A 26,769-nucleotide genomic window follows, 5' to 3' on the forward strand; every position below is an offset into this window, starting at 1 on the left:
ATCAATAAAAAAGCTCCAATCCCCCCCCCAAAAAAAATCCCTCTGGAGAAGAAACAAAAAGGGCTTTGTAGCAAATTTCAAAAACCGCTACAGAAATATATGCAATCAAATAAAAACTGAATGTACCAATTACCACACCAAGCAAGAAGGCCTCTTGCGCACAAATTCCAATTGTGCTTTTTATAATTTTGAGAACAACAAACGTAAAAACTCGAGATCCATCCCACCACTAAAAGAATCTAACGGCAAATAATATAATAATATAATAATGAAACAGCAAACCTTTTCAACACATTCTTTGGCTCAGTCTTTGCTAACAGTAATGGCTCATACACGACATTCCCCTATCGTACCAACAATGAGTACAACGACCTAACACATATAGATTTCACAGAAGATAATGTCGAAAAAGCTCTTCCCAAACTGAAACCATCCCTCTCTATTGGACCTGATGGACTATGTGCATACTTTTTAAAAAAGCTTTCCACTAATATAGCAGAACCCCTAAGCATAATCCTTGAAAAAGCTTTCACGACCAGGTCCCTTCCCTTGCCTCACTTGCCATGGTCATCCCAGTCTTCAAAAAAGGAGACCCCAGCCTAGCTGAAAATTACAGACCAATCTCTCTATGTTGTGTCTCATGCAAAGAAATGGAATCTATCATCAACCAATCCATTACCCTCCACCTAGAAACAAACAATCTACTCTCTAATAAACAATTTGGTTTCAGAAAAAAATTATCATGTAATTTACAACTTCTCCACTGCAAAAACATTCATTTTTTTTATTTATTTTGTCATAACAATATATGTAGGTATCATACAAAAAGATTATATAAAATATAAACACATATATGGGTAAATATAAGGAGGTATAAGCATATATGTATATAGGAAGAAGAAAAGAAAAACAATAGGACAGGAACGGTAGACATGTTTTGTGCGCTTATGCACGCCCCTTATGGTCCCCTTAGGAATGGGGTGAGGTCAACAGTAGACAGTTTTTGGTTGAAGATTTTAGGATTATGGGAAGAGATCACAGAGTCAGGTAAAGTATTCCAAGCACTGATGATTCTGTTACAGAAGTCATATTTTCTGCAATCTAGATTAAAGCGGTTGACATTAAGTTTAAATCTATTGGTTGCTCTAGTATTATTGCAATTGAAGCTGAAGTAGTCTTTAACAGGAAGGACATTACAATAGATGATTCTGTGAGTTAAACTTAGGTCTTGTCGTAGGCAACGGAGTTCCAAGTTTTCTAAGCCTAAGGTTTCAAGTCTGGAGGGATAAGGTATTTTGTTGTTTTCAGAGGAATGGAGAACTCTTCTTGTAAAATATTTCTGGACACGTTCAATTGTATTGATGTCAGAGATGTGAGGGTTCCAAACAGGCGAGCTATATTCTAGAATTGGTCTAGCAAATGTTTTATATGCTCTGGTTAGTAGTGTGGTGTTTTTGGAAAAGAAGCTACGCAAGAGTAAGTTTACAACTCTTAGAGCTTTTTTTGCTATGTAGTTGCAGTGGGCTTTGGCACTTAGATCATTTGACATGAAAACTCCAAGGTCTTTAACGGGATGGGGGTCGTCTGTAAGGTAATGTCCATCTAGTATGTACTTAGTGTTTGGGTTCTTTTTTCCTATATGTAAGACTGAGCATTTGCTGGTTGAGATTTGGAGTTGCCAAGTTTTAGACCAAGTCTTCTGCGCATGCGCGTTATGGCGGCAGTGTCCTAATCTTAGTGGAGACGGCGGCTGGGTGTCCTCGGGCCGCGATGCCGTTCTGCCAACCGCCGGGCTGCTTGGCCTCTGGCTCCTGACTTGTGATCTTCCCGGCTGCCGAGAGCGAGGTCTTTGGACCTCATTGGGCTCTCGGCTGCTGAGTACGGAGCCGGAATTCTCGATCGAGCAGCGGATAGCGGCGGCCATGTTGGGGGGATGCGAGGAGATGGCCCGGCCTGACTCAGCTGTTTTTCTGCCGTTTTTGGCCACGGAGAACATCGACAGCTGTGTGCTGTGTGTTGAGCCGCGGGTAACATCGGCGGCGGTGTGTTCGGCCATTGGACGGTACCCTCATGGGCCTGAACATCGCCCCCCCCATGGGCCTCATGGGCCTGAACATTCTCCCCCCCTCCCCGCAGCTGACTTTTGGCCATGGCCTGCCTTGCCGCAATTATCACCAGCGGCATGCTTTTTTGGTCACTTTCTCCATCAGCGACTGATAGGCGGCCTGGCCTGGACATTTCCAACGGCGGCACGCTGGTGCCATATTGGGCCCAGCGGTATAAATTGGCGGCGTAGTGGTGGCGGCATGGATGGCACCGGCGGTATAAATGTCGCTCCAACCACCGTACTGCACGGGTCTTTATCCCGTGACAGTGCTATGCCGGGAATCCGAGGGAGACCTTTTCATCCCGGCTGCCGACTTTTCCATCTTAGCAGCCGAGGGAACAACCGAGGGAATATTGTTATACCAGCTTCCGAGAGGGAGGTCATTGGATTTGGGCCGGACCTCCGGATTCCTTGGTTGTTCTGGACCCTCTGGATCTTGGATTGTTTCTCCTGGTCCCACGGATTTCTACGGACTATGGCCCATATGGTTGACCATTTAATGTCGGGTCTTGGTGAACTATCGGAACGACTGGAACATCATCGCCGGTTAGGTATGGACACTCTTCTGCCATTTTATCGACTATCCTTCCATGAGATACTCGTCTGCCAAACTATTGCGACTGTGAGGTTCCCCCGCCTCGCAGGAATGGCCCTTCAAGTTATCGAGGACTTACCTTAATGAAGGGTCTTGGGACCCAAAGAGGTGGCATGCGGCCAAGAAGAATTTGTGGGGATTTTTAAATAGATTTTTTAATAAGGGTTTTTTAAAGGGGGGGAGGGATATGACGGGTGAGGGAAAGAACCCGTCGGGGAGGGATCCAGCCCCTGTGCTTGTTCGCGGCATTATGGCATCTGGTCTGAAGGCAGGGGGGGAGGGGTCTGTTCCAGGATTAGAGGGTCACTCAATCTGTACGGTAAGAGGGAGAGGCAGATATGGCGGAGGGGGGGGCATATCGAGTGTCGGGAGCACGTGCTCGCTGTTTGAAAGCGATCACGTGCTCCGGCTCCTCAGACCCTACCCATTCCTCGGGCGGCCATGATCCTCAGAGCTTGGGTCTTCGGTTGATGTTATGTAATGCTCGGTCCGTGGGCAACAAAGCTCCCCTGATCTGTGATCTTATTCAGGGGGAGTCCGTGGAACTTATGGGCATTACGGAGACCTGGTTGGGTCCGGGGGGGGGGTTCCCCTTGTTGAGCTGTGCACTCCGGGTTTCCGAGCATTTCATCAACCGAGGGCCCAAGGTAGGGATGGGGGGGTGGCGGTTGTCATTAAGGAAGATCTAGAGCCGAGGGAGGCCACTGTTCCTCAGATTGCCGGCTGTGAATCCCTCTATGTGAGGTGGGGCCATAGGAATCAGTTGGGTTTGTTGGTCGCGTACCTGGCTCCTTGCTGCGTGACCACAGCCCTGCCCGAGCTGTTGGAGGTACTTGCCGGGGTGGCGGTTGAGACCCCCAGACTTATAGTCATGGGGGATTTCAATCTGCCATCGACTGGCTTGTTATCAACTGCAGCTCGGGAGTTCCAGGCTTCCATGACAGCCTTGGACCTGATTCGAGTAAATGATGGCCCTACGCACATGGGAGGAGGCACGCTGGATCTAATTTATATCTCTGGACAGTGGCTAAATGATCTGGAATTAGATGATTTAGTAACAGAACCGATGTCATGGTCAGATCATTTTCTCCTTCGCCTGGACTTCCGAACCGCCACCCACCATCACAGGGAGACGGAACCTATACGTTGGTTCCATCCCAGGCACCTGATGGACCCTGAGAGGTTCTGATGGAGCTTGGGCCATTTCCTGAGGATCTGGCCCACGGCTCGGCTGAGGAACTAGTTGTGGCCTGGAAACAGGGCGCGGCTGGGGCCTTGGACCGTGTCGTGCCTTTGCGGCCTCTGACCCGGCGCAGATCTCGTCCGGCCCCTCGGTTCTCCGAGGGGCTGAGGCAGATGAAACGCCGGAGAAGACACCTAGAGAATACTTGGAGGTCCATTGTTCCGAAGCTGATCGGACACTAGTTAGGTCCTATTCTAGGACCTACCTAGTGGTAATGAGGGAGGCAAGGCGTTCCTACGCTTCCATCCTCATTGCGTCGGCAGATAACCACCCGGCCACCCTGTTTCGGGTGACCCGCTCTCTCCTTCATCAGGAGGTGCGGGATGACCCCTTGCAGGGACATGCCGAGGAGTTTAGTGGTTATCTATACAATAAAATCACTCAGCTCCGGAATGGTCTGGACCGAAATTGGGATGATCCAAGCAAGAGGGAGGAGGCACGTCTTGTTGAGTCTGTTTGGGATGAGTTTGATATTGTGACTCCCGAGGACGTGGCCAGTTTGTTGGGGAGGCTCCACGCCACCACATGTTTACTGGACCAGTGTCCTTCCTGGCTGGTGCTGGCCACTCAGGAGGTGACACGAGGCAGGCTCCAGGGGATTATCAACGCTTCTTTGTTGGAAGGGGTTTTCCCTGCCGCCTTGAAAGAGGCAGTGGTGAGACCCCTCCTCAAGAAGCCCTCCCTGGACCCAGCTATTTTGGGTAATTATCGTCCGGTCTCCAACCTTCGCTTTGTTGCAAAGGTTGTAGAGAGTGCGGTGGCGCGGCAGCTACCCCAATACCTGGATGAAGCTGTCTATCTAGACCTGTTCCAGTCCGGCTTCCGACCCGGATACAGCACAGCTTTGGTCGCGTTGGTGGATGATCTCTGGAGGGCCAGGGACAGGGGTTATTCCTCTGCCCTGGTCCTATTAAATCTCTCAGCGGCTTTTGATACCATCGACCATGGTATCTTGCTGTGCCGGTTGAGGGGACCTGGAGTGGGAGGCACCGTTTATCGGTGGTTCTCCTCCTATCTCTCCGACCAGTCGCAGACGGTGTTGACAGGGGGGCAGAGGTCAGCCGCAAGGTGCCTCACTTGTGGGGTGCCACAGGGGTCGATTCTCTCGCCCCTTCTGTTCAATATCTATATGAAGCCGCTGGGTGAGATCATCAGTGGCTTTGGGATGAGATACCAACTGTACGCTGATGATACTCAGCTGTACTTTTCCACCCCAGGCCACCCCAACGAAGCTGTTGAAGTGCTTTTGAAGTGTTTGGAAGCTGTACGGATCTGGATGGGGAGGAACAGGCTCAAGCTCAATCCCTCCAAGATGGAGTGGCTGTGGATGCCGGCACCCCGATTCAGTCAGCTGCAGCCACAGCTGACTGTTGGAGGCGAGTTATTGGCCCCAAAGGATAGGGTGCGCAACTTGGGTTTCCTCCTGGATGAACGGCTGTCGTTTGAAGACCATTTGACAGCCGTCTCCAGGAGGGCCTTTCACCAGGTTCGCCTGGTTCGTCAGTTGCGCCCCTTCCATGATCGGGATGCCTTGTGCACAGTCACTCATGCGCTCATTACCTCCCGTTTGGATTATTGTAATGCTCTCTACATGGGGTTCCCCTTGAGGTGCACCCGGAGGCTTCAGTTAGTCCAGAATGCAGCTGCGCGGGTGATAGAGGGAGCTTCACGTAGCTCCCACGTAACACCACTCCTGCGCAGACTGCACTGGCTACCTGTGGTCTTTCGGGTGCACTTTAAGGTTTTGGTCACTACCTTTAAAGCGCTCCATGGCTTAGGGCCTGGGTACTTACGGGACTGCCTGCTGTTACCTCATGCCTCCCACCGACCCGTACGCTTACACAGAGAGGGACTTCTGAGGGTGCCGTCCGCCAAACAATGTTGGCTGGCGGCCCCCAGGGGAAGATCCTTCTCTGTGGGGGCTCCTACCCTCTGGAACGAACTTCCCCCGGGTTTACGCCAAATACCTGACCTTCGGACCTTCCGCCGCGAATTGAAAACACATTTATTTATTCGCGCGGGGTTGGCTTAAATTTTTATGGGTTTTTAAAATTTTTATTATGAATTTTAATGGGTTTTAGTTTTATATGTTCCAAAGTTTTAGGCCAATTATGTAATAAGTTTTTTAATTCGTATTTTAATTGTATATTGCATTGTTTGTTTTACCTTGGCTGTACACCACCCTGAGTCCTTCAGGAGAACGGCGGTATAAAAATCGAAATAATAATAATAATAATAATAATAATAATAATAATAATAATAATAATAATAATAATAATAATAATAATAATAAAAAGTGGTTAGATGATCAAGGTCTTTTTGAATGATAGATGTATTGTCTGTGGTGTTAAATAGTTTGACATCGTCAGCAAAGAGAACACAATTACTTGAGATGTGGTCACAAAGATCATTAATGTATAGTATGAAGAGTGTTGGTCCAAGGACGCTGCCTTGAGGAACGCCACTCTTGACAGGAACAGGATTTGATAAAGCATTGCCAATTTTGACCACTTGTTGTCTGTTAGACAGAAAAGCAGATATCCATTTGTGAAGGGGTCCTGAGATCCCATAGGATTTTAGTTTTAGGAGAAGTTTATCGTGTACTACTGAGTCAAAAGCTTTGCAGAAGTCTATGTAGATTGCATCTATTGTTTTGCCTTGATCAAGATTTGTAGTCCATATGTTTTTACAGTGGAGTAGTTATAAGTTACATGATAATTTTTTCCGGAAACCAAATTGTTTATTGGAGAGTAGGTTGTTAGTTTCTAAGTGTGAGGTAATGGATTGGTTGATGATTGATTCCAAGACTTTGCAGGTGACGCAGCACAAAGAGATAGGTCTGTAATTTTTGACTAAGCTGGGGTCTCCTTTTTTGAAGATGGGGATGACTGTGGCTAGTGACCAAAGTTTGGGAAGGGAACTGGTAGTGAAGGCTTTATCAAAGATTATGCTTAGGGGTTCTGCTATATTAATGGAAAGTTTTTTTAAGAAGTATGCACATAGTCCATCGGGTCCAATAGATAGTGATGGTTTTAAGTTATGAAGAGCTTTTCCTACGTTATCTTCTGTGAAATCTATATGAGTTAAGTCGTCATAATCATTGCTGGTACGTTTGTGGAATGTCGGATGTGTGTTATTGGAGTTAACAAAAACTGAGCCAAAGAAAATGTTGAAGAGGTTTGCTTTAACTGTTTCGTCATTGCATTCTTTGTTGTTAGAATCTTTTAGTGGTGGGATGGATCTTGAGTCTTTAAGTTTATTGCTAACAAAATTATAAAAGGCACGATTGGAATTTGTGTGCAGAAAGTTCTCTTCTTGCTTGGTGTGGTAATTTGTGCATTCAGTTTTTATTTGGTTGCATATATTTCCGTAGCGGATTTTGAAATATGCAACATAGCCTTTTTTGTTTCTTCTCCAGAGGGATTTTTTTTTGATTGAAGCTTTTTTATTGATATGGGTAGTTTGCTTTTCCTGATCATGGTAGTCATTTGTGGTACATATAGTTTAATGACTCTATTGATCTCAAGTAGGAAGACTCTATAGTGGTCTTCAGCGGTTATGCAGGTTGCAAATAGATTTTGCCAGTCCAGAAATGAAAGATCGTTGTTTATAAGGTCGTAATTGGCTTTTTTGAAGTTGTAGTTGGGAATACTATTGTTATGATGATTTAAGTATGGACGTATATTGAGACGAAAATCAATCATGCAGTGGTCACTGTTGGAAAAAGGTTCTTTAATTTGTAGTCCGTAAATTGAATTTGGGTTGTTGCAGAAGATGAGATCAAGGCAGTTGTTGAGTCTTGTATTATTGGTTACAAGTTGTTCGAGACAACTTGTAGGTTTGTAACAGCGTTGTATAGTGTAGTATGTAGTATGGATTGGGTCAGTTGAACATTCATTAGTTATCCAGTTAATCAGAGGTAGATTTAGGTCACCCAGGAAGATGAGAGGATATGGGCAAGAGATAGCCCATGTTAGCATTGAGGTTAGCATATTTGCATGGTTAATGTCATAGTCAGGGGCTCTGTAGCATAGTAAGAATCGAAGAATAGTGTTAAGGGATAGGTCGCATACAATAGTTTCAGGAAGAGAAAGTTTATGTGCTACTTGGATATTTTTTAGATTCAGTGACTTTTTCTAAAAGATAGCCACTCCACCACCTCTTCGGTTTTCATGATCTGATCGATAGATTTGATATTCTTTGTTTGAGATAATGGAGTCAGGAAGGGATGAATTCAGCCATGTTTCACAAACAAAAATGATATCAAATGTGCCATTGTTTAACAAGAGGATAAATTCAGGTAATTTGTTAACAATGCTTCTTGCATTTATCAATTTGCATTTGAGATCTGTAGTGATTGGTGTTGAAGAGGTAAGGGGTGTGCATACCTAGTTTTGGATGTTAGTAGGTTGCGGGTTATGTACAACAGATGATTGAATAGATGGTTGGATGGTAGTTTGGCTGGTTGGATGGATGGTTGTTTGGATTGGTGGTTGGGTGGCTGTTTGGATGGCTGGTTGGATGGATGTTTGGATGGCTGGTTGGATGGATGTTTGGATGGCTGGTTGGATGGCTGGTTGGATGGCTGTTTGGATGGTTGGTTGGATGGCTGTTTGGGTGGTTGGTTGGATGGTTGGTTGAATGGCTGTTTGGATGGCTGGTAAGATGGTTGGTTGAATGGATGGTAGGGTGATGGGTACTTGATTGAATGTTGGGATGGCTGGTTGATTGTTATGGATGATGGGGGGTTTGGAGGTGATTTTTTGGTTGTAGGCTTTATTTTTTATGCAATCAGCACGGTAGTCGATGTATAGGTTGGATTCACCATTGTCTTGTCTTCTTTTAAGTTCTGTGCGAAGTTCACGAGAACGTATTCGTTGTAGAAAAGATAGATCTACATATGACTACAAATCTTGATCAAGGCAAAGCAATAGATGCAATTTACATAGACTTTTGTAAAGCTTTTGACTCAGTAGTACATGATAAACTTCTCCTAAAACTAAAATCCTACGGCATCTCAGGACCCCTCCACAACTGGATAACAGTTTTCCTGTCAAACAGACAACAAGTGGTCAAAATTGGCAATGCTCTATCAAACCCTGTTCCTGTCAAAAGTGGCGTTCCCCAAGGCAGCGTTCTTTTTTTTTTTTTTGTTTACATTTATACCCCGCCCTTCTCCGAAGACTCAGGGCGGCTTACAGTGTATAAGGCAAGTTCTTGGACCAACACTCTTCATATTATACATTAACGATCTCTATGACCATATTACAAGTAATTGTGTTCTCTTTGCTGACGATGTCAAATATTTAACACCATCACCAATACAGCTACCCTTCAAAAAGACCTTGACTTTGTATCTGAATGGTCTAAAACTTGGCAACTCCAAATCTCAACCAGCAAATGCTCAATCTTACATATTGGAAAAAAGAACCTAAACACTAAGTACAAGCTTGATGGACATTACCTTGCAGATGACCCCCACCCTGTTTAAGACCTTGGAGTTTTCATATCAAATGATCTAAGGGCCAAAGCCCACTGCAACTACATCGCAAAAAAAGCTCTAAGAGTTGTAAACCTAATGTTGCGTAGCTTCTTCTCCAAAAACACTACACTACTAACCAGAGTATATAAAACATTTGCTAGACCAATTCTTGAATACAGCTCGACTGTCTGGAACCCATACCACATTTCTGACATCAATACAATTGAACGTGTCCAGGAATATTTTACAAGAAGAGTTCTCCACTCCTCTGAATACAACAAAATACCTTATGCCACCAGACTTGAAATCCTGAGTTTAGAAAACTTAGAACTACGTTGCCTTCGACATGACCTGAGTTTAACTCATAGAATCATCTATTACAATGTCCTTCCTGTCGAAGACTATTTCAGCTTCAACCGCAACAATACATTTGCACACAATAGATTTAAACTTAATGTTAACCACTCCAATCTTGATTGCAGAAAAAAATGACTTCAGTAACAGAGTTGTTAATGCTTGGAATACACTACCTGACTCTGTGGTCTCTTCCCAAAATCCCCAAAGCTTCAACCAAAAACTGTCTACTATTGACCTCACCCCATTCCTAAGAGGACTACAAGGGGCATGCATAAGAGCACAAGTGTGCCTACTGTTCCTGTCCTATTGTTTCCTTTCGTTATATCAATTAATATAGTTATTACATACTCATGCACATCAGAACAACTAGACACAAGAACAGTTTTTTCCCGAAGGCCATCAGTCTGCTAAACAAATAATTCCCTAAACACTGTCAAACTATTGACTAAATCTGCACTACTATTAATCTTCTCATCGTTCCCATCACCCATCTCCTCCCGCTTATGACTGTAACTTCCACGTATGACTGTAATATGACTGTAACTTTGTTGCTGGTAATCCTTTTGATTTATACTGATATATTGACCATCATTTGTGTTGTAAATGTTGTACCTTGATGAACGTATCTTTTCTTTTATGTACACTGAGAGCTTATGCACCAAGACAAATTCCCTGTGTGTCCAATCACACTTGGCCAATAAAAAATTCTATTCTATTCTATTCTATTCTATTCTATTCTATTCTATTCTATTCTATTCTATTCTATTCTATATATATACTTATATATTGTATAGTTATTTCATGCTTATGCTTATATATACTGTGTGACAAAATAAATAAATAAAAAGAAAAGAAAAGAAAAGAAAAGAAGCAGCTCTACAGATCAGAGGGTCTCCAAACTCGGCAACTTTAAGCCTTGTGGACTTCAACTCCCAGAATTCCTCAGGTAGCATAGCAGGCTCTGGACTGCTGGGAGTTGAAGTCCACAAGGCTTAAAGCTGTCCAGTTGGGGAAACAGCTGGGGAGTGAAATACCAACAGAGGTCTTTGCTTCCCTCTGCTGGACGGTTGTGGAACTCATTTCTCAAACACATTTCCTGTTTTTTCTTCTTCTTCCAAAGTAAAGAGACTTAAATAAATAATTAAATAGAAAGGCTGCTTGAAAAGAGCAGGTGAAAGGTATTTTTTCCTGGTCCTTCCTTTTTCGTTTTCTGAACGCACTGAAGATAAACTTCACTGAAGTTTCACTGAAGTGAAGTGAACACTGTGTGTTCACTGAAGATGAACACACAGAATCATCTATTACAGTATCCTCCCTGTAAAAGACTACTTCAGCTTCAACCGCAACAATACACGAGCACACAATAGATTTAAATTTAATGTTAACCACTCCAATCTTGATTGCAGAAAAAATGACTTCAGTAACAGAGTTGTTAATACTTGGAACTCACAATTGATCATCAATTGTGTTGTAAATGTTGTACCTTGATGAACGTATCTTTTCTTTTATGTACACTGAAAGCATATGCACCAAGACAAATTCCTTGTGTGTCCAATCACACTTGGCCAATAAAATTCTATTCTATTCTATTCTATTCTATTCTATTCTATTCTATTCTATTCTATTCTATTCTATTCTATTCTATCTGACTCTGTGGTCTCTTCCCAAAATCCCCAAAGCTTCAACCAAAAACTGTCTACTATTGACCTCACCCCACTCCTAAGAGGTCTGTAAGGGGGTGCATAAGAGCACAAGAGTGCCTACCGTTCCTGTCCTATTGTTCTCTTATACTTATACTTTTACTTATATATACTTTTTCTCTCATGATGAATTATTGTTTATGTGGATGATTGTATATACTGTTGTGACAAAATAAAATAATAAAAAAATAAATAAAGCAGAAGACGATGCTTTACAATTCCCAGGCTGAGCCTTGGACCCAGGACTGGAAGTGCAGAGTGGTGGTCCAGCCTTTGAAGGAAGTGGGCTGCAGCTGCTCCCCCCTCTTGCTAGAGGTTGAGGGTAGGGCAGGTGAGGGGATTCTCAGAAGTCCCCTGCTTTGAAGAAGACCCTCCACTTCCCCCCTCCTCTCCCTCAACCTCCCAGGCTGGAGCAGACACTGAAGGAGACCTTCAAGAATGGAGAGAAAAAGTTGTCCTCATTTCAGAGACTCTTTTTAGGATAGAAAACCTGGAAGTGCTGATGCAATGTAGCAGGATATGCTAATTGCTTGAAATTACAATCTGGATTCTGTTGCCATCATAAACTCCACCGGCAGTTCAAAGGACAAGGAGATCTGGCAGAGAAGCAGTGAAGGAGAGCAGCACATCCACTTGCCACCGGGGATTTCTGATTCCCTCCCACCAGGTGAGGCCCCCAGAAGCACTGAGACCCCCAAACTGCCATTTCATGGGACAGGGGAGTCAAACGGGGTGAGAGCAGGGCTCCTCCTTGGCATTGGTGGAGAGCAGCTCCTTTTACACCAGAACAAGCGATTCCTCATCTGTGGGAGAGGCTGATGGGTGGCTGGGACGGCGGAGACCCCAATATTAAGAAAGGAAATCAGAGGGGGATTAGCAGCTGAGACCCTCAGGATCCTGCCTTCCTTCTTAGGAAAGGCTACTGGAGGTGGAGGAGGGAGGGGGAGGGAAAAGCAGGCGACGTAGCAACAGGTGTGGCACAGAAGCACCAGTATTTTGGGGGGGGATTTCAGGTAATTTGATGGGGGGGGGTTGCTGCTTTTCTGAAGGCTGCTGAGTTCTGCCCAGGTAGCCAGACAAGGAGAGAGCTGCAATTGAGTGCAGGGAGAAGACACCTTCGTCCAACCCCTCCCATCCAATCGGAGCTCTCTTCCATTGAGATGCCAAATTCTGGCCCTCCTGTGGGGATTTGCCCCCTCCCCAATGCAGGAGGGGGAGCACAGGTGGGTGTGTTCCCACCTGGAGGCTCCAATTGCACCTTCCAAAGAGGAAACAGCTTCATTCATCCTCCTCCTTCCCTGAATGCTTCTGGCTGATGGGCAGAGAGCGTCACTGTGACCCAGGTGGTCAAGGCAAGGCAGAGGTCTAGAAAGACCTTTATGTCTCTCCACAAACCATCCAGCCAACGGCCCTCCGATGACCAGTAGGGCTCCGTCTTCATGCTACCCTGACGGCAGCCACCAAACAACAGCCTCTATAGTAGGAAGAACACCCACAGAGGAGGAGCCCACTCACAGGGCAAGGTCCAGGGTTCCAAGTCCACTCCACAAGGCAGAGTCCAGACACAAGATAAGGGGGGTCCTGAGGGCAAGAAAGTCCCAGGGAAGAAGCAGTTCCGAGGGCCCAGTGAAGCAGTCCGCAAGAGCAGGGCCAGGTCCAAGTCAAAAGGCGGACAACAGTCTTCCCAGTCAGGCAAGGCAAAAGCCAAGAGTCGAAGCCAGGGGAACATAAGCCAAAGAAACAATTGTTCCTGGCAAAGCCACACAGCTTCTCCTTACAAAAATGCAGAATAAATTCATAAAATTTATTCCACATCCTGCAATATTTTGAGTCTTCTTTATCTTTAACTTTAAAGTTAATCTGTCCATTTCTGCACAATCCCAAGTTTTCCTAATTATGTCATCATCTGGTGGGGTGTTCACATTTTTCCAATATTTAGCATATGTAATTCTAGATGCCGTCAACATATGTAACACTAAGTAGACGGTTGCTTTGTCATAACTTTGTGACAATATGCCTCAGAGGCACGTCTCTGGTCTGAACTCTATATGTTGCTCTGTTATCATTTCTAGCCATTTATGAATTTTCTCCTAGTAACTCCTTCCTTTCTTATATTTCCACCACATGTGATGCCGGAGCCTGGTTGCATTTCCAACAAATGGCGGAGGAGTTCTTATACGTTTTGGCTAATTTTGTTGGCGGCAAATGCCACCTGTAGAACATTTTGTAAAGGTTTTCTTTATATGCTGCGGCCATCGTCAGTTTGTAGTTTCTCTCCCAAACTTTTAACCATTTTCTAATTCCATGACAGCGAAAAAATAGAGAAATAGAATTATATTTCTTTTTCTCTATATTTCTTTAATGTGCCCTTATCTCCTCCAAAACAGCATATATTCTTGAGTAGATTTATTCCCTTTTCCTTCCACCAACACTGATTTTATAAAATCTCCCCATATTTCATTTTAATTGTTTGCTTTAATCATTCCTTTTTTAAATTTAATTTCTGTTGTTAATTTATCATTTATTGCCATGCTCCAAATTTCATTTATTACTTTGAATGTCCCAATTTCGTCCCCAGTATTTAGCCATTACTAATCTAGCTGCCATTATCAAGTTTACAATCATTTTTTTCTTTCATTTATATCCCTTTCATTTATATCAGTGGGGGGAATGTGGCTTGTGCCCACATCCTGCATCCCCTCACAGACTCAACTGTCAGTATTTGCCTCCTCCAGATGTTTCTCCTCTCTTATAGGCCAGCAGAAGCATCTTCAATTGTAGGAGCCCAACATGGCCCTGGAAGAGGACACCATAGAGCTAGCAGCCCTGGGCCGCCCCTTCCAGCTGGGGACGTTGTACGACTGCCGCAAGGATGCCCTCATTCCAGGTAGGAGCTGGAGGAGAGGCTGATGTGGGGAGGGGAGGAGGGAGAGAGGGGAGGAGGGAGGGAGAAAGGGACGAAGACAGGCACAGCCATCAATGCACAGGCTAAGCCCAGGAACAGAGTTTATTTATTTATTTATTTATTTATTTTATTCGTCATAACAATATAACAATATATATATACAAGCGTTGCATAAAGGGTTATATAATATATGAACGTATATACGAGGAGAAACGAGGTACTAAAAACATATATATATACATAGGGGAAGAAACAGTAGGACAGGAACGGTAGGCACGTATGTGCTCTTATGCACGCCCCTTAGAGTCCTCTTAGGAAAGTGGTGAGGTCAACCGTGGACAGTTTTTGAATAAAGCCTTTGGGGTTATGAGAAGAAACTACAGAGTCAGGTAATGCATTCCAAGTATATACAATTCTGTTACAGAAATCGTGTTTTCTGCAATCTAAACTGGAGCGGTTGACATTGAGTTTAAATCTATTGGTAGCTCTTGTGATATTGTTATTGAAACTAAAAAAGTCATTGACAGGAAGGACATTACAACGGATGATTTTATATGCTAAACCCAGATCTTGTCAAAGGCGACGAAGTTCCAAGTTTTCTAGACCCAAGATATCAAGTCTGGTGGAATAAGGTATTTTATTAGTTTCGGAGGAGTGGAGAATTCTTCTCGTAAAATACCTTTGGACACGCTCAACTGTGTTGATGTCAGATATATGATATGGGTTCCAGACAGGAGAGCAGTAATCGAGAATTGGCCTAACAAATGTTTTATATGCTCTGGTCAGTAGCGTGGTGTTTTTTGAAAAGAAGCTACGTAAAATTAAGTTAACAACTCTTAGAGCCTTCTTAGCTATATAGTTGCAGTGGGCTTTGGAACTTAAATCGTTAGATATAAAAACTCCAAGGTCTTTGACAGGGTGGGGGTCATCTGCGAGGTAATGTCCATCAAGCATGTACTTTGTGATTGGGTTCTTTCTTCCAATATGCAAGACTGAGCATTTACTGGTTGAGATTTGTAGTTGCCAAATTTTAGACCAAGCAGTTAGATGATCAAGGTCCTTTTGAATTGTGGATGTATTATCAGTGGTATTGAAAAGTTTGACATCATCAGCAAAGAGAACACAGTTACTTGAGATATGATTACAAAGATCATTTATGTATATTATAAAGAGAGTAGGTCCAAGAACACTGCCTTGAGGAACACCACTCTTGACAGGAACAGGATTTGATTAGAGCATTACCAATTTTAACTATTTGTTGTCTGTTTGACAAAAAAGCAGATATCCAGTTGTGTAAGGGTCCTGAAATGCCATAGGATTTTAATTTTAGGAGAAGTTTATCATGTACTACTGAGTCAAAAGCTTTACAGAAGTCTATGTATATTGCATCTATTGATTTACCTAGATCAAGATTTGTAGTCCATAGGTTTTTACAGTGGAGAAGCTGCAAATTGCAAGATAATTTTTTCCTGAAGCCAAATTGTTTATTTGAGAGAAGGTTGTGTATTTCTAAGTGTAAGGTAATGGATTGGTTGATGATAGATTCCATAACCTTGCAGGCGACGCAACATAGGGAGATTGGTCTGTAATTATCAACTAAGCTGGGGTCGCCTTTTTTGAAAACTGAAATGACTGTGGCTAGTGACCAGAGACTGGGAAGGGAACTGGTAGTAAAAGCTATATTAAAGATTATACTTAGGGGTTCTGCTAGATTACTAGAGAGTTTTTTTTAAAAATAAACACAAAGTCCATCAGGTCCAATGGATAGAGATGGCTTCAATTTACTTAGAGCTTTACCAACATTTTCTTCTGTAAAATCAACATTAGTTAAGTTGTCATGCTCGTTGCTTATACAATTAGGAAATGTGGGATGAGTGCCATCACTGTTGACAAAAACTGATGCAAAGAATTTGTTAAAGAGGTTTGCTCTAGTTACTTCATCATTGTATACATTGCCATCAGTGTCTTTTAGTGGTGGCATGCATCTAGAGTTTTTAAGCTTGTTGTTGACAAAATTATAGAAGGCACGACTGGAATTTGTGCGCAGAAGATCCTCTTCTTGCTTGGTGTGGTAATTTGTGCATTCAGTTTTTATTTGGTTACATATAGATCTGTATCGAGTTGAGCTCCTGGACACACAGCCTGCTAGTAGCAGCTAGCTAAGTAGGACCTCCTAGCTGAGAACATGTATCCAACCCTGTGCCAAGGATGCGGTAGGACTGGCACTGATTAGCAAACACAGGGTGGGTTTCTTCCCCAGAAGCAAAGTCACTGAAATGGTTTGGAAAACAGCTAAAAAAGGAAGTCTAGGGTGCCCCCTAGAATGGTGACTTCAGGGCAGGGGTGAAATCTAAAAAATTTCCCTACCGGTTCTGTGGGCGTGGCTTAATTGGTGGGCGTGGCTTGGTGATCAGATGGCTTGGTGGGCGTGGCCAATAACAATAAATAATAAAAATAATAAACAAAGTATAAAAAAACAATAAGAGGTACCAAAAACCAACTTTCACACTTTACACACACACAACACAAAACAACTGACTCACACACAATGTAAAAGCAGCTGCACTTCACACTTCACACAGCCACAAAAAGCTCCAAAAACCAACTTTCACATTTTACACACACACAACTAACACACACACACACACACACACACACACACACACAATATGCCACAACAGCTTTCTGAGATTTTGTGCGTTTGTGTAGTTAGAGTGAAACACTACAGAAACACACCAAATCTCAGAAAGCTGCACAAATATTTTATTTTATTGTTTTATTTTATTTTATTTTATTTTATTGTGGACTTCAAATCCCAGAGTTCCTCAGCCAGCAAAGCCAGCCAGTTGATCACCGAGGAAATAGATTACCTGAGTGATTGATGCTGTCTGGCTGAAACTGAAACTGCTTTCGGGCTGTGGCCATGCGTTCCTCAGTAATCAGATAAGTGCCTTGGAATCCCTACTCTTACTTGTAGAAAACATGTTTTCTACAAGTAAGAGTACAAGTAAGGTTCTGCTGTTTTTTACTTTTAAAGGCCTGTTTCGGCTGAAGCAAAACCGGCTTTTAAAAGTAAAAAAAAACATCTCTGCAGATGGTGGGGCTCAGCAGAGGCAGGGGGGCGAGGCCAGGGATTTTTGCTATTGGTCCTCTGAACCAGCAACCGCCATCGCTACCGGATCGCGCGATCCCGTCCGATCCGGGAGTATTTCACCCCTGCTTCAGGGAGAGAATTCTGAAGCTGTGGTGCAGGTGATTGTGAACCCTTCATGAAAATACAGTTTCTCCAGGGAGATGGAGATCTTTCTCGAAATCAACAGATGCATAGCAATTCCCATTCCTCTCTACTCAGTCAAAAGCCTTTGAAGTTTTTCCTTGTTTTGCCAAACTGGCAGGAGTTTTCTCTGATGATGATTGGACAGAACAAATGAGGGAACCCTCCAGGGGGAAGATGCCTCTACTGTCCCACTTCTTTGAAGCTCCTCTATCCAGTTGCAGGTGTTCAATTTATGTCCGTGTTTTCTTCTGTTTTCTGCAGGCATCACCCTTTGGGATTACGACTCTCTTCAGAAGGACCTGACCATCAAGCCTCAGCCCAAGACAGCAACTGCAATCATTGAATCCGACAGCATAGGTGACAAGGCGTCTGCCCTGGACATCTCAGCCTCCCTCAAGGCCAGTTTCTTGGCGGGGCTGATTGAAGTGGGAGGGTCAGCAGAGTATCTTCATGACACCAAGAAGTCCAAGAAACAGGCCAGAGTCACCCTTCAGTACAAAACCACCACCAAGTATGAACAACTGACAATGAGCCATCTAGGAATCCAGAATGTCTCTCACCCAGCAGTCTTTGAGCAGGGCACAGCCACCCACGTGGTCACCGCCATCCTCTATGGAGCCCAGGCTTTCTTTGTCTTTGACCGAGAAGTTTCTTCAACAGAGATGGTAAAAAATATAGAGGGAAATTTGCTTGCAACAATCAAGAAGGAAATATCTATCACAGGACAAGCAGATTTGAAGCTAAATGAAGAGGAGAAAGAGAATGCTCTGAAGTTCAGGTGCAAGTTCCATGGAGACTTTTCTTTGGAGAGAAATCCAGTGACCTTCCAAGATGCCATGAAAGTTTATACAACTCTACCAAAAAAGTTAGGTAAAGATGGGGAGAAGGCTGTGCCTATGAGGGTTTGGCTCTACCCTCTGACCAAACTAGACCTCAGAGCAGTTAAGATGGTCTGTGAGATCAGCCTAACTTTGATCTTTGATGCTGAAAAGATCTTGGAGGAACTCAATGAAATTGAGATGCAAATCAATGATCTAGCCAACGATCCGATTGCCGAGACCTTCCCTGAGATCAAGAGGAAAATCCAGCAGTTTAAGGATCTGTGCAAGCAACACAGGCAGACTTTCCAGAAACAGCTGGCCAGAATGTTGCCTTCCATCCGGGGAGGAGGGCAGGAGGAAGGAACCCTGGCGGACCTGTTGACGTCCATCAACCAGTCGCCCTTCAATAGCCAAAGACTCCGTGAATTTCTGGACACCAAGAAAAGAGAAATTAACTTTGTGAAATCTTATCTGACCATTCTAAGTAAAATACAAGTTATCTCGTCTCAAAACAAGCTGGAAGAAATAGTTCTGGACCCTCAAAATGTATACGTGGTCGCCTTTATATTCACTTCTTTACATGAAGAGGAGCCATTTCTGTTGAGTTTACAGGACCGGCTTCAGGAGCAATTCTTGCAAGAATCAGTGAAGTCCACAAGGTTCCATCCTGAGGTGAAGAAAGGCCTGGCCTGGTTTGAGTACAAGGAGACAACCCACAATGCGCGACAGGCTGCCAAATCCATCAAAGACTTTTTCAGCGTCAATCAATCCAATGAGAAGATCCGCTTTGTTGTGGCCTCACTCCCAGATGCGGACATCCCAGGAGCCTCAATATACCTTTATGAAGATGGAGAACTGGTCAGCAAGAACTTTGAGTTGCCCTCAAAACCTCTCCCTCTCCTGATCAGTAAACTGAGACACGACAGCATTCAGCTGAAGTTTCAACCAGCTGAATATGGAAAGGCTGCAATCTCCAACTATCTGGTAGAGTACAAGGTTGCAGGGGAAGAAAAATGGAAGACTGTGAGGACAAAGGACGCTGGGGAGACGTTCCTGCTGAAAGATCTGAATCCAAACATAGCCTATCTATTCTATTATGTTGCTTGTTACAAGCCAGGCCTTAATAAATCCAGTGACCTGAGCCCACCGATAAAGACCCTTCCCACCAGCCCTCCTGAGAAATTAAGAATGGTCACTGCAGCATCTTCTGTCATCTCTGTGGCCTGGATGAGTCCCAGCATCGTTGCCTCAGGAGTTGTGGTCAAGGAGTACAAGGTGGAGTACAGAACGGTGGAGGCTGGAGCTGGGAAGGACCAATGGACTGAAAAAAGGACTGGGAGGAAAATAGAGTTTTATCCCATTGAAGGTCTGAAACCTCAGACAACGTATAAAATACGAGTGTCAGCCGTGTGTGATAATGGAGTTCTGAGTGTTCCCAGCAAGGCGGTGAAGATCTCCACATCACCGGAGGAAGAAAGTGTAGGCAACATAGCCACCCAGTTCCTTCAGAAAAGCTCCTTGGTGGAGGACAGACAGCCATTAGTGTTTGCCCTTCCTGTTGAGAAGGTCTCCTCAGATGCCTCCATATCATATCTCATGTACCAGCTTGGAAAGGAGAACCTGGAAGTGCCCAACAAAGTGATCCTGGTGATGGGAGCAACAGGATGTGGGAAAACCACTCTGATCAATGGGATGATCAATTATATCCTGGGTGTCCAGTGGGAAGATAATTTCAGATTCAAACTCATTCATGAAACCTCCCAGAGAAGAGAAGCTGGAAGCAGGACGTCTGAAGTCAGAGCCTACGTGGTGAACCATCAGAAGGGCTTCCGAATTCCCTATTCTCTCACCATCATTGACACGCCAGGATTTGGAGGCACAAGAGATGCAGAGCAAGACAAACTGGTTGAGGAGCAGCTCCTGGAGTTTTTTTCCACCCCAGGGGGCATTGACCATGTGGATGCCATCTGCTTGGTGGCCCAGGCCTTCCTTGCCCATTCAACTCACATCCAAAAACATGTCTTTGATTCCATGCTCTCCATGTTGGGAAAAGACCTGAAGGAAAACATCCAACTCCTCATCACCTTTGCGGATGGGGGGACCCCACCTGTCCTGGAGGCCCTCAAGAAGGCTGACTTGCCACATGCTAAGAATGAGTCAGGAATCTGTGCGCACTTCAGATTCAACCATTCAGCCCTCTTTGCTAACCAAGAAAACAGAGGAAGCCACAATACTGTTTCTGGAATGTTCTGGAAAATGAGCACTGAGAGCATGAAGAATTTCATCGACTCATTAAAGATGCTGGAAACCAAAAGTTTAACCTTGACCATGGAGGTCCTCAAGGAACGTCAGGAGCTGGAAGCTGCTCTTAGAAGACCTCCCCCTCCTAAGGTTGAACAGGTGCATCCAAATTGTTTCCAGATCAGTATTGATCCAGTAGCCATCGGGAAGATTTCTGTTTCCAGGTATCAGGTGGAATATCGGATTGCAGGAGATAATTGGAAAAATCTCAATGCAAAAGACTCTCAGGATCAATTCACCCTGGAAGATGTCCACCCAAATCTTCAGTACCAGTTCCGATATGCAGCTGTGACTCCAGGAGGGCTTGGTCAATGGAGCGAAGCGATCACTTGCATCTGTCCCACAAGAAGGCCTGCTGAGGTAAGTTGACACCTTCTTTGGAAGAGGAAAGAGGTGGGGGGGAAGAGGAGGAGGAGGAAGAGGAGTAGTAGTAGAATAGTTTGACACCTCCTGTACGGTTCGTCCTTGGGAATCTCTGCCCCCTCCCCTAACTCCAGGGTCTAAAGCTTCCTGAAATCTGGGTCAGCAGAGAGACTCCCAGAATCCTTGCTTATCTGGTTTATACCTTGCACAGTTTGCAAAGTGAGTCAACCATGACAGATAAGGCTGTGGGTGATGAGCAATAGAGGCAGGTCTACGAGCTCATGGTGCCATTTTGGAGAATGGAGGGAGCTACCACATGTATGAGGTCCATCCTATGGAATGTCATAGATGGGAACAGGGCTGAGCAGGAGCACCACTCAGGGGGAACCTGTTGGAAAGGGCCACATCTGATCTAAGGGAGCTACGTTGGGGGCGGAGAAAAGTCTGATCTGCTTGGGTCTGTCAAGGTGGCTGGAGGGCAGGGTCTTTCGGGGCCTCCCTGAATGTCTGTTTCACAAAGCCTCAATTGTGGAAGGGGCAATTGAGCCAGCCCACACACTCCTGTGCTGGGATGTCCAGCTGAGCATCCTCAGAGGTAAAACCCCAAAAGAGCCTCACTTGGGGCCCACTTGCTAGAGAAACAAAGGGGAGAAGTGGGAGCATCTTATACAAAGAAGTGAGAAGTCGTGCGTGTGTGTGTGTGTGTGTGTGTGTGTGTGTGTAGAGACATGGGGCAGGGGGTTATTTTGCCTCCTCCTTTTCAGGAGGAAGATTCTTTGAAGGTTCTCTGCTCTGGAGTCTCTTCCGAGTTTGTGTGTGGAACTGAGACAGAAGAAATAACAATTTGCCCCATCCTTAAATCAGCCAGTGGAGAAGCCCAAAGTTCAAGGCTTCTTCCACAGGTTTAGCAGAAATTGAGGTGACCTTCCCAAAATGTGTGTGTGGAGGGGTCCTTGCACTCCCCACTCAGGGTGGAGAGCCAAGGTGGGGGGAGGTTCCCAAGGGGCAAAACTCGGTGGGGGTGGGGGAGGGTATGGGTGCAAACTAGCATTCTCAGAAAAGGCTGCTTGCCCAGGACTGCAGGAGATGCAGGAAAGAGCCCCCACCAGGAAGGATTTGATTCAGACGGCCTTGGAGGGGCAGCTGGGAGGCCAAGGAGGAGACTGGGGTGGTCAGGGGGGAACCTGGAGGAAGATGACTTGGGGCAACCCTGGGCGACCCTTGGAGACAACCTGGAGCTGCAACAGGAGCAGCTAAAGCCCCAGAAAACCAGGGTCTTTCGAGAATGGAGCCAACTGTGGGGCGCTGCCAGCTTTGGACACCAACCCTCCCCTCCTGTAACCCCCAAAAGGAACATTTCCAAGAATTGAACAGGTGCATAAAAAGGGGGGTGGCATTTGGGAAAGATCAGATGGGTCAGCTTCACGAGCAGTGAGGAGGGGTTGGCTCTTTTTTTAACCCCCCTCCAATTCCTCTGTTTGTCTTCTGGGGGAGGCGAGTTGCTGGCAACCTCCGAGCAAGACCACCTCTCCTTTGGCTGACTCTGTTTTGCTTTTTATCCAGGAATCCCAGGTTTTGTATTGTGCAACGTGTCTGGAAATGGCTGGAGGCATCCAAGGTAAAGTATTGGCCCCTGAGGGTACAATGTGGGGTACAATGGAAGTCACTGTTGGAGGGAGAAGCTATGATGGCCGTACGCTGCTGACTGTGTCTCCTTTTTCTCTCCTCTCCCCTTTTGGTTGAAGGGCCTGAACGGAGGATCGTCCTAGTGGGCAAAACTGGAAATGGGAAAAGTGCGACAGGAAACACAATCCTAGGAAGCAAAGTCTTTGAGTTTGGGCGGTCACTTCGGTCAGTAACAGAAGCATGCCAAAAGGAAGAGGCGCAGCTGAACGGCAGGAAGGTTGTGGTTGTTGATACACCTAGCTTTTTCCACACCAGCCGTTCAAACACAGATATTACTGCAGAAGTGAGCAAGTGCATAAAATTTTGCACCCCAGGTCCTCACGTCATTCTGCAGGTGATGCGTCTTGGCCGTTTCACCCAGAATGAGAAGGACACGGCTCAGCTGATCAAAGAGAGTATTGGCCTTAAAGCCAAGAATTACATCATCTTCTTGTTCACCCGCAAAGATTACCTGGAAGGTGACTCACTTGAAAACTTCATATCTGTCCAAGATGAAAACCTGAAGGAATATATGGCTGAATGTGGGAACCGATACCTGGCTTTCAACAATGAGGCCAAAGGAGCAGAACAAAAGGCTCAGGTGGCCAAACTGATGGCCATGATTGATGATCTGGTGCACATGAACAAATATGCTCCTTGTTACACAGAAGACATGATGAACTTCAATGAAACCCATAACTTATGATTGTTTCCCTTTCCATCAAAGAACAGAAAGTCTCTCTACTTAGGTTTTTTTTTGTTTCATTTTTTTTGTTTCATTTTTGTTTCAAATGATACCGGTACTTAAGAATGATATCAAATTTCAGGAATGGCAAAAGGGGGTTAATAACTTTGTATGGATGGGCAAAAAACCAAGAATAAAATTAAAAATAATGCAGGATACAAGGGAAAGGGGGGGTCTTAAAATGCCTAATTTAAAATTGTATTATGAAGCAGTTGTCTTATCATTAATTACTGATTGGATTAATTTAACTGAGGAAAGAGTTTTGAATATAGAAGGTTATGGTTTGTTATATGGGTGGCATGCCTATTTATTATATGATAAGAAAGTAGATAAAATATTTAAAAATAATATAATTAGAAATGCATTATTGAGGGTGTGGAGGAAATATCAATATAAATTAGATGGAAAGATTCCAATATGGGCAATCCCGAGACACATGATAGAAAATATATATATCAAAAGATGGAGGTAGTTACCTATAAAGAACTTCTTTGTATGGAAAAGGGGGAATTACAATTAAAATCCAGAGAAAAGATGGGGGAAGAAGGGAAAAATTATACGGTTCCAATATGGACAATTACAAGCTAGATGGAAATTAGATCAAAAAATAGGTGTTAAGCAAACTGAGGATAATTTGTTAAAACAAATGAGAGATCAAGGCCAACAGCATATTAAGAGGTTGTATAATGTATTAGTAGAAATAGACTCAGAGACTGAATTGGTTAAGGATTGTATGATTAAGTGGGCACAAAATTTTCAGCAACCAGTAATGTTGGAAACTTGGGAAAGAATTTGGGTGAGGAATGTTAAATTTACACAAGCGCAAAATATGAGAGAGAATTTTTATAAGATGTTTTATAGATGGCATTTAGACCCCAAAAAGTTGTCATGTATGTATCCTAATGTACAGGCTAAATGGAGATGCGATTGTGAAGATGCCACTTATTACCATATATGGTGGACTTGTAAAAAAGTTAAAGCATTTGGATTAAAGTATGGTGGATCATGCAGAATATTTTGAAAAAGAAGATTAAGTTTACTCCGCAGTTCTTTCTACTAGGAATAATTATGGATTGTACAGCTATAGAGACTAAATTGATTTTGAACTTAATAACAGTCGCAAGACTTTTGATTGCTCAATATTGGAAGAAAGAAGAATTACCTACAATTGAAGAATGGACACTCAAAGTATCAAATCTGGCAGAAATGGCAAAAAATTCTGCTTACTTGAAAGACTATACAGAGGAAAAATATATTTTAGAATGGAAAATGTGGATTGATTATATTCAAAATAAGTATCAAATAAAAAAATATCGAATAGCATATGAGTAAATTTAGGAAATATTTTGTATTAGATATATTTCTGAAGGAGAGGGGAATTGAGAGTGTGATTATGTGTGGAGTGACTAGAGATTATAATTTAGGAATTATTTTGGATTATGATTGTTAGTTTTGATACCCTTGTTCTGGGAAGTCGGGGTGGGGGGTAAGGGGGAGGGGAATTGGGGGGTTGAGGCTAGAGATGGAGTGATGGTTAATGTACAGGGATTATTGAAGATGTATAAATATAATTAATGTAGGGTCGGGTCTGCCCAGTTACCATTTTAGAACGGTGGGGAGGGAGAAAAGAGGAGAGAGTAGGAGGTAGGAAAGAGGAGAAGAGGAAGGAAGAGGGGTAGAAGAAGGAGAAGGAAGGTGGAGGGTGGAGGGAGGAGAGGATGTAGATAAGAGAAGGAGAGGAAGGTCTGGAAAGTAGAAGAAGGTAGAAGAGGGAAGAGTGTTAAAAAGGGGGGTGGTGACTGGGCAAACCCGACTAATTGTATATAACTGTACATTGGATGAGCTGTTTGATATGATTGTAAAAATAAAAACAAATTATGAAAAAAAAAAGAATAGGTCTGGCAAATGTTTTGTATGCTCTAGTTAGTAGTGTAGAGTTTTTTGAAAAGAAGCTGCATAAAATTATGTTTACAACTCTTAGGGCCTTTTTTGCTATGTAGTTGCAGTGGGCTTTGGCATTAAGGTCATTAGATATAAGAACTCCAAGGTCTTTGACAGGGTGGGGGTCGTCAGTTAGGTAATGTCCATCCAGTTTGTACTTGATGTTGGGGTTCTTTTTTCCAATATGTAAGACTGAGCATTTGCTGGTTGAGATTTGGAGTTGCCATGTTTTAGACCAATCAGAAATTAAGTCAAGGTCTTCTTGAAGGGTAGAAGTATTATTAGTGGTATTAAATAGTTTGACATCGTCAGCAAAGAGAACACAATAATTTGAGATTAAGTCACAGAGATCATTTATGTATAGTATGAAGAGTGTTGGTCCAAGAACACTACCTTGGGGATTGCCACTTTTGACAGGAACAGGATTTGATATAGCGTTGCCAATTTTGACCACTTGTTGTCTGTTTGACAGAAAGGCATTTATCCAATTGTGAAGAGGTCCCGAAATACCGTAGGATTTTAGTTTAAGGAATAGTTTATCATGTACTACTGAATCAAAAGCTTTGCAGAAGTCTATGTAGATTGCATCTATTGCTTTTCCTTGATCAAGGTTGGTAGTCCATATATTTTTGCAGTGGAGTAGTTGTAGGTTACAAGACAATTTTTTTCTGAAACCAAATTGTTTATTAGATAGAAGGTTGTTTGTTTCAAGATGGAGTGTAATGGATTGGTTAATGATGGATTCCATTACTTTGCCTGAGACGCAACATAGAGAGATAGGTCTGTAATTTTCAACAAGGCTTGGGTCTCCTTTTTTGAAGATAGGGATGACTGTGGCTAGAGACCAGAGTTTTGGAAGGGGAACAAGTTTTGAAGGCTTTATTAAAGATTATGCTTAGGGCATATAAAGAGATTGTACAATGTGTTGCTTGAAATAGATTCGGAAAAGGATTTGGTAAAGGACTGTATGATAAAATGGGCACAGAATATTCAGGAACCAATAATGTTGGAAACATTGGAGAAAATCTGGGTTAGAAATGTTAAGTATACACAAGCACAGAATTTAAGGGAAAATTTTTATAAGATGTTTTATAGATGGCACTTAGATCCCAAAAAATTATCATGTATGTATCCTGATATCCAAGCGAAATGTTGGAGGTGTGATTGTGATGATGCTACATATTTTCATATTTGGTGGACTTGCAAGAAAATTAAGGCCTTTTGGATAAGAATTTGGTGGATTATTCAAAATGTACTGAAGAAGAAG

General features: G+C 43.7%; 1 protein-coding gene across 2 annotated transcripts in view; it reads left to right on the forward strand.

The window, feature by feature from the left end:
* LOC131196501 (uncharacterized) overlaps window positions 1-25,017 on the forward strand; it is a 50,193-nt gene extending 25,176 nt beyond the window's left edge. The window contains exons 1-5 of one of the 2 annotated variants that reach the window (XM_058179283.1): window positions 12,053-12,151; window positions 14,240-14,371; window positions 17,928-21,148; window positions 22,715-22,769; window positions 22,897-25,017. In XM_058179283.1, coding sequence (XP_058035266.1) covers window positions 14,275-14,371; window positions 17,928-21,148; window positions 22,715-22,769; window positions 22,897-23,522 — 3,999 coding nt within the window. In that variant the 5' untranslated portion in view covers window positions 12,053-12,151; window positions 14,240-14,274 and the 3' untranslated portion in view covers window positions 23,523-25,017. Of the gene's footprint in view, window positions 1-12,052; window positions 12,152-14,239; window positions 14,372-17,927; window positions 21,149-22,714; window positions 22,770-22,896 lie in introns of those variants that run through there. The other variant, XM_058179282.1, reaches the window with a different exon arrangement.
* The last annotated feature ends 1,752 nt before the right edge of the window (window positions 25,018-26,769 follow it).

This window comes from Ahaetulla prasina, chromosome 4 (genome assembly GCF_028640845.1).
Source record: "Ahaetulla prasina isolate Xishuangbanna chromosome 4, ASM2864084v1, whole genome shotgun sequence".
Lineage (NCBI taxonomy): Eukaryota > Metazoa > Chordata > Lepidosauria > Squamata > Colubridae > Ahaetulla > Ahaetulla prasina.